Raw genomic sequence first — 17464 nt, forward strand, 5'->3', positions numbered from 1 at the left:
TGTTCCTGAGACTTGGGCGCTCACCGTGGACACTTCATCCCTGGGGGGTGGGGGGGTGCCGCGCGGGTGGTGTGTGACCGTGGACCCAGGGCCTCCCATGAAGAGGGCTACAGTGATGCTGCTCAGACAGCGTATGGAGCCCAGGGAGCAGAGGAGTTTTCATGTCCTGGGACGTGCACCAACGGCCAAGGTCTCTCTCCCCAGAGGGGGAAGGGGGCCTGCTGCGGCATCTGAGCTCCTCACTGCTGGCCATAAGGTCATCCCCCTGTTTATCCTGAGTCCCATTCTGTATCCATCAAGCCTACTGCTCAAAACCTGGTTGACAGTGAACTAACGTTCACACCAAAAACCTGTACAAGAATGTTCCTGGCCGCTTTATTTATAGCAGTCCCAAACCAGGAACAACCCAGATAGCCTTCAGTGGGTGGGTGAATGGTTAAACCAGCCGTGGTACATCCATACCATGAGATACCACTTGGCAATAAAAAGGAATAGACAAAGGGCACGTAGGTGGCTCAGTGGGTTAAGGGTCTGACTGTTGATTTTGGCTCAGGTCGTATCTCCGGGTCCTGGAATCAAGCTTCCCACTCAGCGCAGAGACTGCTTGGGATTCTCTCTCTCTCTCTCCTTCTACTTGTGCTCTCAAATAAATAAAATCTTAAAAAAAAAAAAAAAGGGAATGTACTATTGACACATGCAGTCTAGATGAATCTCCAAGGAATTATGCTGAGTAGAAAAAGTCACTCCCAAAAGGTCATCTACCACGATTCCATCTATATAATGCTCTTCAAGTGGCAGAATTATAGAAATGGAGAATAGATTGGTGGCTAAGGACAAGGGAGGGGAGATGGGATGCAACGGGAAGGCAGCAGGAAAAGGGCAACACAAGGATCTTTTCCCAGTGATGGGAATGTTTTGCATCAATGTTCACATCCTGGTTATACTATAGTTTTGTAAAATATTACCACTGTGGGGAACTGTGTAAAGGGTTCATGGAATCTCTCTAATATTTCTTACAACTGCATATATAGATAAATAGACACCTCAATCATCTTAAAATGCAAAGTTCCTTTAAAAAGCCTATTATTCTCTATAACTTCTTAGAGGTTAATGAACATAATCCAGTGGTTTAAGGATCAAGGTTAGGGGTGCCTGGGTGGCTCAGTTCGTTAAGTGTCCGACTCTTGGTTTTGGCTCAGGTCATGATCTGAGGGTTTTGGGATCAAGCCCTGCAGGGACTGTGCTTGAGTTTCCCTCTCCTTCTGCCCCTCCCCCACTCACGCTCTCCCTCTAAAATAAAGTCTTTAAAAAAAAAAAGCAAGGTTTCTGTTCTGAATAGCAATCATGTAGTGCTGCATAAAGGCAATACTCAAGGGATCTACTGGCCTTGGCCTTGGCCTTTGGGTTCCTCAGGTCAGTGTCCTATGTCTGGCTGTCCTTGAGCCTATTTCCTTTCTACCCCCACTTGTTTATTTTGCTGTGGGTTAGAGAATCATCATTCCTCCTTCAGTGTTGTTTTCAAGCCAACAAGACTTTGAATGAGGGCCTGACAGAGTACATGCATGGACTTCTTAAATGATGATTTGTAGTCTCAGAATATCTTAGAGTATTATATAGAGAAGTGAAATGGATGAAGCAAGGTCTTGAATCAAAACACCTGACTTGACAATGAGTTAATTCCCAGATATCATTAAACTTGGATATAAAAAAGTTCAAGGAAAATGGCTTAGAAAAATTCTTCCCTCTTGAGCAAAGCAGTCAACACGGTAAAGACAGGTATATTTATTTCATATGACAGCACATTTCACAGGATATGTACAGAATGTTTGTATACCACTGACTTTAATACTGTACTTCTATAAAGTATATAGTTATAAATATTGTATGCCACATAAGCAATAAAATTCTTACATATAAACAGCAATCTACTATAGAGAACAAAGAATTCACAAAGAGATCCTTAGTGTCTAATTTCTGCTCTGCTTTTAACAGAGCTGGTAAATATTTTAATAACACAGAATAATGGCTAGTTATTTGCAGCATACCTTTAACTTTCCTAACTCTGTGCCCTTTCAGCAACTTGCCAAATAATTTTCCTGATAAAGGCTGAGCTGCTGCACGATATGTATATTTTAGACAGTAGTTTATATTCAATAGGAAACATTGCTCACACAACTGCAATCTGCACTAGTGAAGTTTATAATGAATTCTTCTGCTAATGGACAGCAAATACCATATACACTAATCACATAGATGTTAAAGCCACAGTTTCAACAAGTTAATTCACATTCTGAAGCACACTGCTTATAGTAATACTGCTGTTTAAAATATACTACTGCTGAAATGATTAGAACCCCCAAAAAGCACAATATAAAACTCACAAGAGTTACTTCTAACAGCAAATCTGGGCTGTTAACAGAGAGGATTACTTCTATAAATATAGTATTTTGATAACATTTGAGCATTTAGAAAAGTGCTTTTTTCCTACTAGATTTGCTTTATGTATTTAAGTGCAATGCAGTTTGCTGTGCTTTTCCATTTTACATAATCTTAGCCATGAACTCTATTTTCTGATATTCTCCCAATGCACATCTCTAAAGGTTAAATATGGACAACAGAATTTAGGTGGACATATACAACTCGTTTTATAAAAGCAACAGTTAATATAACTCTTAACGGGTAAAGATGATTTTAACTAAAACCGACAACAAAACAACTACTGCCCGAGGAGTTTTCTGTTTGGAATTATTTAATGATATCAAAATACTACATTGTGTAAAAATTCTGTGAACTTCATAAAATTAACAAAAGCAGGATCAGTTGCATATTGGCAGTGCAGGAGACAAAATCCACAGCTGATTTGAGGGACGGCCTCTAAATATGTAAAGCAGCATCACAGATGTGTTGCATAGCCTCTCAAAGGGACAGAGCACACACACTTGAGTAGATCCCCAATTCCAAGCATTCTGAGGATTGCTGCCTTCCCTGCTAACGAAGTTCTAGAGTGGAAGCAGCAAAGACCAAGTGTGCGGTAGAAATGGGCAACATACACTTTAGTGCAGAGAGAGGGGAGTACATTTAGCTCTAATATTTCTCTTTGAACTTAGAGGTATGTGCCTTCCTGACAGATAAGGCCATAGTGCTTTTTTGTAAGGGCTGGAGTGTCCATCCACATCACAGTGTCCACACAATAGGCTGCTTCCAGCTTCAAGAACCTCCTCCCAGAGAGAAGCATATGGAAGTGTTGGAGGGCAAAGTAACATAGATGTGCATTATGTATGTGTTTGGGGGAGGGGGATGGAATGCTAGGAAAATCTGGTCTGTGGTGAGATTCTAGTTTTGGAAAGAAAATTAACAAAATGTCCAGATTTCAATTATAGCCATCCCTTTAATAAGAAAATATTGAAAAGATAACTCTGTTAGAACTTTTAGGTAAAATTTTGTCTGACTTATATCCTAGAATTTAATTTAGGAGTTTTACAAGTAGGAAGTGTATGTGTATATATATATATGCGTGTATGTGTGTACACACTGTACACACACGTTTTTTTTTTTTTTTAAAGCCATGCCTTTCCAAAATTGTTTCAGTATAACTTTGATAGCTCTTTGGTAAATACTTGGAAACACCAATTGTTAACAAGCACAAAAGAGCCGGCAGTAATGTCAGCTGGACATTATTTGGGCTTTTTGAGATTCTTCAGAGAAGACTGCCAATTTCTGAATAAGGACTATTTTCTCAAGTAGTTTTGAGCACGGTTTATGGCTACTACTCTCTCTGACTTATCCAAACAGAAACACACCAAAAACTCCAGTTAATAATGAGAAGGGTTTTTCCTTATTTCCAATATACACATATTCCAACTCTGTACACATTAAATAGTGGTATTTCATGACAACGTCAGTGCACTTAACAATTACTTATTGCACGTTATGAATAACTAATGCCCAATTTTTTTGGCTCTAACCTGCCCAACCTAAAAAACCAACAGTTTTCTACTGCGTTACTTATCTTTCTGTGAAGTCTAGTGTGGGTGATGCCTTAGATGCCAAGGTTGTGAAAGGAGCTACGGAAGGGGTGGTGCCAGATGGGAGCAGAGTGACAGGAGGTGGAGGTGGTCTTCTTGATGGCTGCACACAGAGAGGAACATCTGTACCTTTATTCCAGTCATCATCAAAGGTCATGCTGGAGCCAGAAAGTGAACTTGGCTGATGACCCAGTATGTCTAAGCAAGACGACTTTGACTTTCCTTTCACACCAAAGTCCTCTTCTTCCTCGAACGTTACCCATCCTTTTGGGTTGCTGACTTTTGCCATAGACTGGCCCTGCAGATCAAAATTGTCCTTAAAACCATCAAATGAAGATGAAGGCTTGCTATTGTTATAACCAAGAGGCTTCAGAGAAGGGAAAGGACTGTTAGCAACAGGCTCTTCTTTGGAAAGCCATGAACTTAACTCAGATTCTTGAGACTCAGCTCTAAATGGGTTTCCAGGAGCGGCAGTCCTGTCCGTAAAAGGATTTGTGCTGGTCAAGCTCGTAATAAATGGGTTTGGAGAACATCGCATATTTTCCTGGGACTTACTCCGGGCTGGAATTGGAGGCATGCAACTTACAGAACTCAAAGTACTCATGTTACTTTGTGTTGCAGAAGGCAACTGAATCAACCCTTTTGGGTTTGGAGTTAGAACAGATGATGTTTGAACAGATAACTGAGCCTTTGATACAGCAAGCAGATTAAATGACAGATCTTCAAATGGGTCACTCTTTAATGGTGATTCCAGTCTGACAGCAGAGATTCCATTTGTTTTTACCTGAAAAAGAGAGCACTCAATAATAATAATAATAATAATAATAATAATAATAATAATAAAAGGTAATATATTACTTTTAACACCCCCCACTATGCTTCCTATCTCAATTATTCTTCATTTTGGGGGGAGACAAGTATACAAGTTTGAAAGTAAAAAGCAGCTTTGTATAGTTTGTTACTCTAGTGGCTTAGGAAAAACAACTAAAACCTTACTCTTTAAAAACTCCCTACTAAATAAACCCTTTTATTAAATACATTTTTTAAATCCCAAAGAAATTAGAAAGAGCCCATTTCATTCATGCAAGTTTTAATATGGTAAAATGGAGAATTTTACAGAATTAGCAAATGACTTTTGTTCATGCCCTATTCTATCAAATGTTAGCATGAACTTAAAAAAAACCTATACTCAGAACTCATGCTAAACTTATATATTAGACTTCCAACACCCATCTATGATGATGATGATGTGGTTTCATTTTTCTTTTAAATACACTTTTATTTAAAGTTAATGTTACTATGGAAATTCAACTTTATGAATGAAAATAGATTTCATTAGTATATTTGTATTCATAAGCTAAAGACAATGCATCTTTTCCTTTTCTACTTGGAAAAATGAATTTTCAAAGCATTCTTTGCCTTTTAAGTTCTCCTTACAGACTGAACTTTGTGAATAATGTGACAATATTCTTTAACTGACCTTCCCATCTTGTTAAAAAATGTTTCTAAACAGATATGCTTATTAATAATCATACACAATGATTGTTTGAACCCGGAGTGGGGGGCGGAAAGCCATTTTCTATTTGGTGTATTAATTCTAAGAGATGAGTGGGACAGTCCTTTCTATGTGACAGGGTTGGCAGTGAACTCGTAGGAGAGTGTTCTGAAGGACTTTATGGTCATAAAAAGTGTGCACTGGGATCCCTGGGTGGTGCAGCGGTTTGGCGCCTGCCTTTGGCCCAGGGCGCGATCCTGGAGACCCGGGATCGAATCCCACATCTGGCTCCCGGTGCATGGAGCCTGCTTCTCCCTCTGCCTGTGTCTCTGCCTCTCTCTCTCTCTCTCTCTCTGTGACTATCATAAATAAATAAAAATTTTAAAAAAAGTGTGCACTTAGGGTCTAGTCCATAGATGAGCCAGCTGGAAGTGGAGTGTGGCTGTGGGACTGAGCAAAGCCAACTTCTCTTATGGGAAAGAGGATGCTGGCTTTATGAGCAAATTAGTTCATATGCTTCATTTCAATTTAAAAAACCCCAGCAATTGTACACAATTATTGAAACTAAATAGATGACTTGGATATTGAGGCCAAATTTAAAGATAAGACTAATTTTGGGTTGGAAAGGGCAGGGAGGGAGAAATTTAGCTCAAGACCTACAATGTAACCAAATGGAGCACTACCCAAAATTAATTCACATAGTTGTTAAAGCAAAATAGCTACATGTTCATAAGCTGTGTTGAAAAAAAGAGCAGCAGCTCCCCCCTAAAGACATACTTGCATGTTATCAAGTATTAACTTGCTACTTTAACAGGGAAAACTGTTCATTTGTACAAGGAAATGGTGCATAACTTCATTAAGTGAGTAACTTTCAAGTGTCTGATTGTTTTATTCAATTGTCCTAGAACATACTTTATAATTGAATAAACAAGTATATTTTTCAACTGAATATGACCATAAATTTGTACAAAAATAGAATCTTTAATAGAATCAAAACTGTAGTCTAAGTGTATTGAAGGTAAGCAGGTTTATATATGGAAATCTGCCTAAAAGATCTATTATTGAATAAAAAACTACAATTAACTCTATATTACCAATAATCTCTGGATTATTTATGATTAATGCAACAAATGAAGTACCTGATTAGGTCTGGAACCCAATTCTCCCACAGCAGATAGAACAGTCCAAAAACACTGACACTATTTATAGGACAGGAGAATTTTATGCATTGCCCAACTTAGAATAGCAGGCCTTTGGCAAATAAATGCTATTTGTTTAAATACCTTTATTTTCATATAAAAAATTTTGTTTTCAAGAGATGTCAAAGGCAATTTGATTGAAGCAAGATCATTTTTCCCAATCAGACTTGAAATTACAATGAAAGCCACACCACTATTCACTGTATTAGAATTAATTTGTAATCTAAGCAGGACTTGTGATGAATTAACATTTTTTAAATGATGGTATCTTTACAGAGAAAGGTGTTGGAAGGACCTTTAAATAATCCTGTAATAGTATTCACTTTTATCTTTCCAAATCATCAGTTCTTCCTTACCAAAAATAATCTTGTTACTAAAATTCTTTGAAAAAAATTTCCCAAAAGAAACCTAAGAAAAAAAAGTTGAATTTTGTATTTATGTAATTATGCTATCATTAAAACCAGGACAGGGTTGGGTCTTGCCAAATAGACTTTCCAAAACCTAGAGCTTACCTTTTTGAAGTTACATTTTTTAGTTTTGTTAATTTTAATAAAAAAACAAAGCAAAAAATAATAAAGCATTAACAAGAACTAAAATGGTTCCTAAAAATTTGAAATACTAAGAAAAAAAAGCAAGTTTATGGTATGATAATAGAATTTATTAATGTGGACAGGTGGTTTTAAAAATGGGTGAAACCTTAGATGTATGAAGCCAAAAGATTCATACATCTAATGTGCTAAGACAGATGAAAAGCACAGATAAGATTGAGAAAGAATCCAATACCTGTTACCCTGATGGTTGCTCCTGCTTTGAGAAAGGGAACACAGACATCAAAGGAAAGAGTTAGGAGAACAATCTGAGACCAACCAGCAACCCTAAGAATTCTGTCTTCAAAATACTTTTATTTCTAGATTATACACAGAAGCTAAGCGTAGCAGTTATTTGTAGATCAAACCAAACCTTCAAGAGACAACTCCAATTTCTTTTGTAATTTTGAATAAAAAATGTACTGTTGAATTAGGGCTCAAGATTTAATTTTGTCAGAGGTTGATAACTATCTACTTCAAAGAAGTTTTTTACTACAAAAATAATATTCCAACTAGGTTTTTGGAGCTCTAAGATATTTTCAGCAATCTTTTACGGACTGAATGTTTGTGAGTCCCCTACCCTCAAATTCATATGGTGAAGCCCTAACCCTTAATGTGATGATATTTTAGAGGCATGGCCTTTGGGGGGTGACTGAGGTTAGATGAGGTCAGGAGAGTGGGGCCTCATGAGGGATTAGTGTCCCCTTGAAGGGACACATCAGAGAGCTTTCTCTCCCCCACTGGAAGCATGGAGGAAAGAGCATGTGAGCACACAGTGAGAAGGTAGCTGTCTGAAAGCTGGGAAAAACCCTCACCAAAACTCAGTTGTGTTGGCACCCTGATCTCAGACTACAAGCCTCCAGAGCTGTGAGAATACACATTTCTATTGTTTAAGCCACCCGTTTTATGGTATTTTTGTTATGGTAGCCCACAAAGAGTAGGACACAGCCACAAAGTAGCCTATGCATTTAGAAAATGTACAAAATGGCACCACTTTGCAAAAGCAGTACCCTACTGAAAAAATCAGTATTTATTTTAACAAAATGATCAGGAGCCAGGCATATTCCGTATCATGCAAATTTTCAGAAGTCACTATCATGACTTCACCAATTTATTAGCTGGAAGGTACAACAAAATAATGGACCCTATTTTTTGTTGTTTAAAAATGAAATCACCTTTCCATAATATAGCAGTATTTTTTTTAACACAATAGTCTCAAAAACAGTTTTGACCAACTCTTCCCCAATGTCTAAAGCTTACCTTATTTTAAAATACCAAAATTCAGTTTGACAATTGAGGGGGTCACATTCAGAAATATATTAAGCATGAACAGAGTTTCCTGCCTACGAACCACGAGATTCCTGAATTTAAGTGAATACTTTCTCGATGACGTCAGGGTTACGTTTATCAGCTTTGGTACTAACAGACAGAAGGTAAGAGGTATTGAACAGATCCAGAATGCTGAGATTTTCTACGTGATCTCTTCCCTCTCCCTCTGTCAGCTCTCACAACGGTACAGCACTGAGGCTGTTCCTTTATCTTTTGTTGACTCTCCTAACTTCGGGTCCTTAGATGACAATCAGATGACTAAGATGCTACACGTCAGGCAGAGAAGTGAGGCATTTCTACATTTTGTACATGTTATATAATCATTTGAATTGGATGACTCTTTTTGACATAGAATTATAGAGTCAGAGAGCACTTAAATAATAATAAAAAGCAAAGCTGGGCCATATATGTTTTTATGTTTTAAATACCTCCATATTTTGGGCAGAATTAATAAAGACTTATAAAAATTGTTAAGTATGCAATTCTACGACTACTTCATATATCACCAAAATAGCAAATATATCATATTTTAAATTCTTATCCTTTTCAACCCAAGGCTCTGGAAGATATTTAAATTTTAGATATTTATTATTTTTTGAATAGGCATTATTCTTATGGTTCAAAATTCAAGAGGCACAAGAAGGTAAAATGCTGCCCTTCCTTCCATCCCTCCAACACTACTTAGAGGAAACTGTCAAACCACTCTGTGATCGTTCCCAAAGATGGTCTGCACACAAACAAGACCCCCACTCCCCCAAGAAATAAAAGTGTGTATGTAATGTTTGGAGGAATCTGATATCAATGACTGAGGTAAAAAGAATATTCAGAATTTAAAACGAACATCTTTGGTAATTTCAGTGAAGTGAATACTACAAGATTCGAGAACATCCTCTACCAAGCCAAACACAAAGCCCATGCTGTCGTCCACCAAATCACTACACCCATTCCAATCAAAAAGAGAAACCAAAATAATGAAAATGGCCTAAGAAAATGATAATGTGGTAGTCATGGGAATATTTGTCCTATAATACTCCTGTGTTAAGATTTTCTGTTATGATTTCCTACTGAAAATTGCAATCTTACTGGACAGTTGGCTCTTTCTCAAGTTTTTCAGAGTATTCTATGTTCATGTTGGTCTAAGAATACTTAAACCATTACAGACTTTTAGGAATTAAGGTTGACTTTTACATGAAATAGATGCTCCCTTTCTGTCTTAAAACAGTAGTAGAAAGCAATAGATGGCTAGGTTGAAAGTTTTTTTGCCTTCCAATTACATTAAAAATTTTCCTTAAAAGATTATTTTAGAGAGAGAAAGAGGCAGGAGAGGGGCAGAAGAAGAGGGGGAGAGAGAATCCTCAAGGAGACTTCCAGATGAGCATGGAGTCCGACGCGGGGCTCCATCTCAGGACTACAAGATCATGACCAGAGCCGAAATCAAGAGTTGTACACCAATCGACTAAGCCACCCAGCTGCTCCACCCCCCAATTACATTAAAAAAAAAAATACAATAGAACATACAACAAGAATATTAGAAGAAAAAATCATGACTCACTAAAAGTGGATTGGCAGAAAGAAAAAAACAGTGGACATTTACTGTTTGAAGGATTTCTACAATTTTTATACACCACCAACATCCTCAATTTTCTAAACTAAAAAACATAGAATACTTTCTGATGTTAATCAGCTTATGAGAACATTTCATTTCTCTCAATTATGTATCCTTCTTCAGTTTTTACAAATGTGACCAATCATCTGAGAAAGTGCTAATTGCTAACAATATTCATTTTTAAGACTCATATTTACTCTATTATCTGTTTTTCACTATATAGAAGCATAAGAAGCTGTTAACTTCTCCCTACTAGCTGGACATCCCCAGATATCTGTAAAAATAGATATAAACTATTATTTATAAATGTGCTTACGGGGCATAGCCAATGTATAGTATCTGTGTATTTTAGAACTTTACAAAGTTAAAAGCAGACTCATAAAACTGTACACATTTCTTTGGCCTTGATGGCATTTTCAAGTTAAAACATCAGGATAAAATTGTGAGGTTATACAAGAAAAAAATGTTCTTACTAAACATAAATTTTATATTCACAATTTTACTAGAATGTACATAACAAAACAAAGTAGAACAGCACCCAATAAAAACAATTTAACTTGCATGACCATTGCTATATTAAAATAACTCTGTATGTATATGCTGAAGTTCTTCCAATATGAGGTCACACTGGCATAATAAAAGTCCTTATGATCCTATGATTTCACCCACTAAGGTAATGGCACTGCTTTCTGTGCAACACTAATGAGGTGACCTTATTTTTTTGATGGTTTCTACCAACCATTTGGCATAGCCAAACCATTTAAACTGGACCAATGACTGTCACGGAAATACCTGAGGATCCTAGGACCAGCTCCACCTCAGAAAAGAATGACTGCTTGTAGCTGGAGGGATAAAAGGATTATTCTCTGTTTACTGGAAATTGACCATACTGCCAATAGTGAGGAATTTCTCTCCAGGAAGTAAAAGCCAAATCTAATATATTAGCTATGAATGAGAAAAATAAACTATTGTTTATCCTCATATATTAACTGCCCAAAGTAAATTGTGCATTTTAAAAAAATGAAAAAGTTACAAACACTTTAAATGTAACCAAGATAAAACCACCTAGGAACCATTTGGAAAGTCCCTCAAGAACCTGGTTTTAGGCTCACTCTCTGAGAACCCCTGATCTCAGCAGAGTTAATTAAAGTAAGTCTGTTCAGAGACTACTGAAGGCATCAAAGATACTATCTTGTTCACAAGTGGGACTTACCTGTGGTTGTGATGAAGGCTCTGAAGGCAAGCTGTGGGACGACCGGCTCCGAGGGGGTGGCTGTGGCGGGGTTTCCAAGTTCGGCTGGGGGGCAGACTGAGGCAAAGGTGCTGCCACAGGGACAAGAGGCTCCTGCATCTTCTGAACAGGTGGGGGCAGAGAAGCCTGCACAGGAAGGGCAGCCTGAGGCTTCAGTGGTTCAGGAAGAAGAACTGGACCTAAACAATGAATTTTCAGATGTTAGGTATTTTCTTGAAAGCCACATTCTGTTCTTCCTTTCAGTGAGCTGTTGGGAGATTCTAGTCCCCTACTCCTCCACCTAGCAGCCTCATTTCTCAAGGCACATGGAAGGAAGGAAGGCTCTCCCTCCTTGAGTACATCGTGGAAAGTGAGAGGAGGGAAAAAGAGAAGTGAAAAAATTCAGAACAAAACTGGTATTTCTACAATAGGGTCTACCTTTTGGGACTTCTGATGGTTTGCTTTGGCTTTCAGGAGTCAATCTTCCAGCAGATGCCCGAGCATGGCTCTGGGGGGCACTGATCACTCCTGCACGGGGTGGAACAGTCTGAAAATGGGAAACATAACATTTGAGACATTTATTTATTTTTGATAGATAAGATTTTATAAATACGTTTGCTTTTGTATCTCATTTAGTCTCCTTTCTGGCATTAGCTCCCATCTTGTCATTTTAATTGCTTTCTATTTATAGTCAGATAGTTTTAAGTTTTAAAACCTTCCTTTTGGGGATCCCTGGGTGGCTCAGCAGTTTAGCGCCTGCCTTTGGCCTAGGACGCGATCCTGGAGTCCCGGGATCAAGTCCCACATCAGGCTCCTGGCGTGGAGCCTGCTTCTCCCTCTGCCTGTGTCTCTGCCTCTTTATGTCTATCATGAATAAATAAATAAAATATTAAAAAAATAAATAAAACCTTCCTTTTTATTTTTGACTGTTATTTTGACTTTTTATGTGGCAAACATGATGTTAACTAAGCACTCTATATAGGTATTTCCATTTCATCTTCAAAATACCCCTCGAGATAGGTTTAGCTTCTCCATTTTATTTATTTATTTTTATTTTTTTCCATTTTATTTTGTTTTATGATTTTATTTCTTTGACGGGGAGAATGAGTGAGAGAGCCCAAGCAGGAGGAGGAGCAGAGGGAGAGGAAGAAGCAGGCTCCCCATTGAGCAGGGAGCCAGATAAGGGGCTCTATCCCAAAACCCTGGGATCATGACCTGAGCTGAAGGCAGATGCTTAACCAACTAAGTCACCCAGGTGCCCCTATCATCTCTATCTTATTTTTTTTAAAGATTTTATTTATTTATTCGTGAGAGACATACAGAGAGAGGCAGAAACACAGACAGAGGGAGAAGGAAGCTCCGTGCAGGGAGCCTGATGTGGGATCGATCCCAAGACCCTGGATCATGACCTAAGCCAAAGGCAGACGCTCAGCCACTGAGTCACCCATGTGCCCTTACCAACTCTATTTTAAATTAAATTAAGATGAAGAAACGTATACAATTTTCTCAAGGCCACAAAGCTAGGAAGGAAAGCCAGGACCGGAGCTCAAGTGTCACAAATGGCAGGGCCACACCCTTCCCCTAAGCAATACCTTGATTGGAGCCAGGGATGCTGTGAAAGCTCAAGAGGAGATGGAGATACACAACTAAGACACTTAAGAAAATCCACACCCTGATATTTTTTTTTTTCAAACACAGATGTAAAAACTCCTGAATGACTAACTCAATGTGCTAAATTAAATACATTAAGACAGACACTGGTGAGAAATACGCTATTTTAATAAGTTTGCTGGAGGCGCTAAGCCCTCAATGGTTCTTATTTTTGGCATAAGTTATTATTGTAATCACAAAATCCTGACTTACCTTCCCTATTCTGATGGCATTAAACAGAATACATAAAGTGCTTGTGGGAAGTGGCTGGCAAAGTCAGTGAAGAGTGACTTTCCCTTTCTGAAAAAAGGGGAATGGGTAACAGATCCTCTAGCTGTGTCTGTATATCTGTATCTGTATCCCACACTTTATTTTTATTTATTTATTTTAGAGACAGAGATCATGAGCAGATGGGGAGGGGCAGAGGGAGAAAGAAAGGAAGAGAGAATTTTAAGGAGGCTCCACACCAGTGCAGAGCCTACCATGGGGCTTGATCTCATGATCCTGAGATCACAACTTGAGTTGAAATCAAGAGTCAGGCGCTCAACCAACTGAGCTACCCAGGGGCCCTGCTAAGACACTAATGTGGAGAGTAATATTATGTGGAGTAAAGGACTTTTAGGGTGGATGTTAACTAGACAGCTACAACAGGAAAGACAAAGATTTCTGTCTTAGAAATGTTATGACCATTTCTTATTAGGAATTAGAAGCAGTTTCATTAGAAGAGGCCCCTGCATTTCTTCTGAGAGTACCAGCTCCTGCTTCCACTCTTCAGCTAGAGGCACCTCGCTGGTGCTCCACCCCACCTCCTGGCATCCCAGGCGCCACTGGACAAGCCACTGATTCTGGTTTCCATTTTCTTTTATTATTTGTTAGATCCCAGAGAAAATTTTCATTTAGGTAAACATTAGAATAATTATGTATATAAGAGAAAATACGATAAACACAGAAAACCATAGATTTACAAGGAAGGGAGAAGCCCTGAAATGCCATCTGCTCTCCTACTTTTACTACCTTGAGAACCAGGTTTAGTATACGGACTCTTATTATAAACGTTTTCCCTGCAATCTAGTTTTTAAATCTTTCTTATTAAAGGATGACTTTATATCCTCATTAATTACTCAGATACTAAAAGCTTAAAATGCTGCCCAAATACATTGCCCTCTCATAAACTTTGAGATTCTAAGTTGCTTAGTGACCATAATTACTTAAGTATATCACTTTTATTCAAATAATAAAGTATATTTCATTCCTTTGAAGAGTGTGCTAAATGTTATAGTTGAAAGGTACCCTGGAGGCATCAAGTGCCATGCCCTCATTTTAGACAGGCCACAGGATTTCCCAACATAACACATATGACTAATAGCAAACTGGGACCTAGAACCAAAATGTCTTGGCTCATAGGCTAGGTGTTGCCTACCGGTCTGGCTGCACTGTATCCAGCAGGTCCTGGGCTTGTGAATCCTGCTTGAGGTGAAGGCTGATTGCGTCCTGAAACAAAGACATCACACCATGTATTTAGGGTATTTTTTAAAAAGAAAGAAACAAGAAGCCATGCACTTATATCCCCAAGTGTCTACATGGTCCAGTTTTAAAGTTAAGTAGCTAAATTCAAGTGTTTTTACCTATAGTATCTTTCCGTGTTGTTCCAGGGCTTTTGGGTGCTTTGAAGCAAGAAGGGGAAAAAAAAAAATGAGTCATAAGTAAACACTCAAGCAACACTGTGTAATATCCGTTGGCTGTTCTGTATCATTATCAGCACAAATGGGGGCGTGAGATGGGAACCAAAGGTACACTGCTTTGGATAATGATGAAGGCTATTATCAGCCCTGAAGAAAATGTCCCCAAAGAGAGAAAAATTAGTAGAATATGTAGAGTGACATTTATGAGAGACGACTTAGGTCTCAGGCTGATATATCAATCACAGAGCTACTTCTAAGGTGACCTTTCCAGAGTTCTCTCCTGTGAACCTCGAAAACATAAGGTCAGCTTATGTGAATGGTCATGAGACGGGACACGACTGCCTCTCAGAGCTTGGCAGACAAACTGCTCCTGAGCAAACAGCATTTTCCAAGTTACACAAGGGTGCTCCTAACAACCCAGTTTTAGAGCTTCATGCTCTAGATATCACTATGGATTAAGTAATCTTAAAAGGAGGTATTTCAGATTTCTGCAACAAAATCCTGTGACTAAGGTAGAAGGTAGGCATATCTTACAACTAAGTATTTGCCTTATGGGCGATAGTGTTAACACGTGGTTCAAATTCACAAGAAAGGTAATGGACAAATGAAATGAAATGAAATAAATCACTCCGGGGGTGAAAAGGTGGAGGGGGGCTGTTAAAGGTAGCATCTCAAATTTATTCTTTTTAAAAGGAAATTTAAGTGCCATTGTTACATTGAATACATCAGCCCTCTGGCAACTATAATCTTAATGAATGGCTTTGTCTTAATGGTCTTTTAAGCAAACTTAGTTCAGCATCATTATACATAAAAATTTATGTTATTTGAAATCACCCACAAAGTACATAGTCTTGGGCCTGAATTAATAGGGTTTAATTATAAATTTTAATTAATTTGTAAAACTTCAGAGTTGGCATAGTACATTTCTAAACATCTGACTTCATAAAGTATTTTGAAAGGCATTCTTCTTAAAAAAACATTGTACAGTAATTCCACATCCTAAGTAGATATGAAATATATACAAAACAGAGTGCAAAATGACATAAGAATCGCAGGGAAATTAAATGGGGAACCCGTTAGAAACTACCCACAACACAGGATGGAAAGAGAAGAAGTACAAGATTACATGGTGTACACAAGAGAGGTGAGGAAGTTTACAGGTAGACTAAGGACAGGTTTAGTGTGCCTTTACACACGGGGGGCTGACATTTACAAGTGAGAGGAGAGGTCCATTTCTATGGTGTAGAAGTCTTGTTACCTTCCATCTCTCGCCTAGCTGCCCCAGGACTGGGAGGGGCTCCAACACCTTTTTAGAGAAAGAACAGAAGCTGTATATTGTTCAGGGCCCACAGCACAGAATGAAAGGCAGGCACACAAAACAATTTCTGCGTTCAACTGACTTTTGCAGAAAGATTCTTTTACTCCTTTACATTTCTTCAAAGATATCAATACAAACCAAAGCGACTTTCGATGCCTAGCCCAAACCCCAGTCCTCTCTTTCCTCAAACAGGATAGGAAGGGGATGACACTGTTCTTTTCACATCAGATTCACATAGATTACTAGCTGTACAGAATTTTAAAATATCTTAATGAAAGCTTTGGCTCTATGATCATCACATTATATTCACAGTTAAATCACTAATGAAAGCTCTAATATTTGACAGTCAAAGGTAGAAAAATCATAGTTTCAATTTCATTTTAAATTTCTATGAGACAGGGGCACCTGGGTGGCTCAGTGGTTAAGCATCTATCTTTGGCTCAGGTTGTGATCCTGGGATCAAGTCCCGCATCAGGCTCCCCACAGGGAGCCTGCTTCTGCCTCTGCCTATGTTCTGCCTCTCTCTGTGTGTCTCTCATCAGTAAATGAAACCTTTAAAAAAAAATTCTATGAGACTATATTAGTTTCTTAGAAGTTAGTTTTTGATGGATTATTTTAAGAAAACTCTGTAAGTAGTATAATGACTTTCTCTTAGTGACTGCCTTAGAAGAGTTATTGGTTTATAGTTATTGGTTATAGTTTAGTTTCAAAAAAATATGCTGCAAACATCCCTACAAAAGAATTATGAAAAGAAGCAACTTTAAAAAAATTCAGTCAGATTTCTAAGTTTGATATAATTTTTCACAAATTCACTTAAAAGTTTATTTTCTGTAGTTTTTTCTTTATTAAAGGAAGGGGATAAATAGAACTTAACATAAAAGTATAAATAAAAGCAGGAGTTTAAAATGGGAAAAATTAATTTTTTTGTAAGTTAATGGAAAAATTATCATCCAACAGTGTTCTGCAGAAGCTGTCATGCTAAAATAATCAAGCTATACTTTTCATACAAAGTCCTTAAAATCTATATACAAGCAAAGTCAACCTGTGATAACATGTGAATTGGCCAGCAATGGCATTAGGTAGCCAGAGCTGACATAGAACAACCACACATGCATAGTGAGTGAACCTTAACAATATTAATAGTGGATTTATAAATCTGTTCTTCTGCAGATCAATGATAATCAGCCTCAATCTCTCTTGAGAATTAGATTAAATGAACTTGTCAAAAGTATACCTCCAACTGATTTTTATGAGAAATTTTCATGTAAAACAAATGAAGTACACTTTTTAAAAAAGTGACCCATTTGTTAATAAAAATTTCCTTATTAAAAAAATTTCCTTA

General features: G+C 37.9%; 1 protein-coding gene across 13 annotated transcripts in view; it reads right to left on the reverse strand.

Annotated features, from left to right (window-relative positions):
* Positions 1–1766: 1766 nt before the first annotated feature.
* The window catches only part of SYNJ1 (synaptojanin 1), a 90855-nt gene continuing 75157 nt past the window's right edge, over positions 1767–17464 (reverse strand). For 4 of the 13 annotated variants that reach the window (XM_049104789.1, XM_025450048.3, XM_025450049.3 and 1 more), the window contains 6 exons: positions 16063–16110; positions 14748–14786; positions 14543–14613; positions 11911–12019; positions 11455–11672; positions 1767–4809 (listed from right to left, as the gene is read on the reverse strand). In XM_049104789.1, coding sequence (XP_048960746.1) covers positions 4006–4809; positions 11455–11672; positions 11911–12019; positions 14543–14613; positions 14748–14786; positions 16063–16110 — 1289 coding nt within the window. In that variant the 3' untranslated portion in view covers positions 1767–4005. Of the gene's footprint in view, positions 4810–7502; positions 7527–11454; positions 11673–11910; positions 12020–14542; positions 14614–14747; positions 14787–16062; positions 16111–17464 lie in introns of all 13 variants that reach the window. The other 9 variants (XM_035709464.2, XM_035709463.2, XM_025450050.3 and 6 more) reach the window with 6 other exon arrangements.

This window comes from Canis lupus, chromosome 31 (assembly GCF_003254725.2).
Source record: "Canis lupus dingo isolate Sandy chromosome 31, ASM325472v2, whole genome shotgun sequence".
In the NCBI taxonomy this organism is placed as follows: domain Eukaryota; kingdom Metazoa; phylum Chordata; class Mammalia; order Carnivora; family Canidae; genus Canis; species Canis lupus.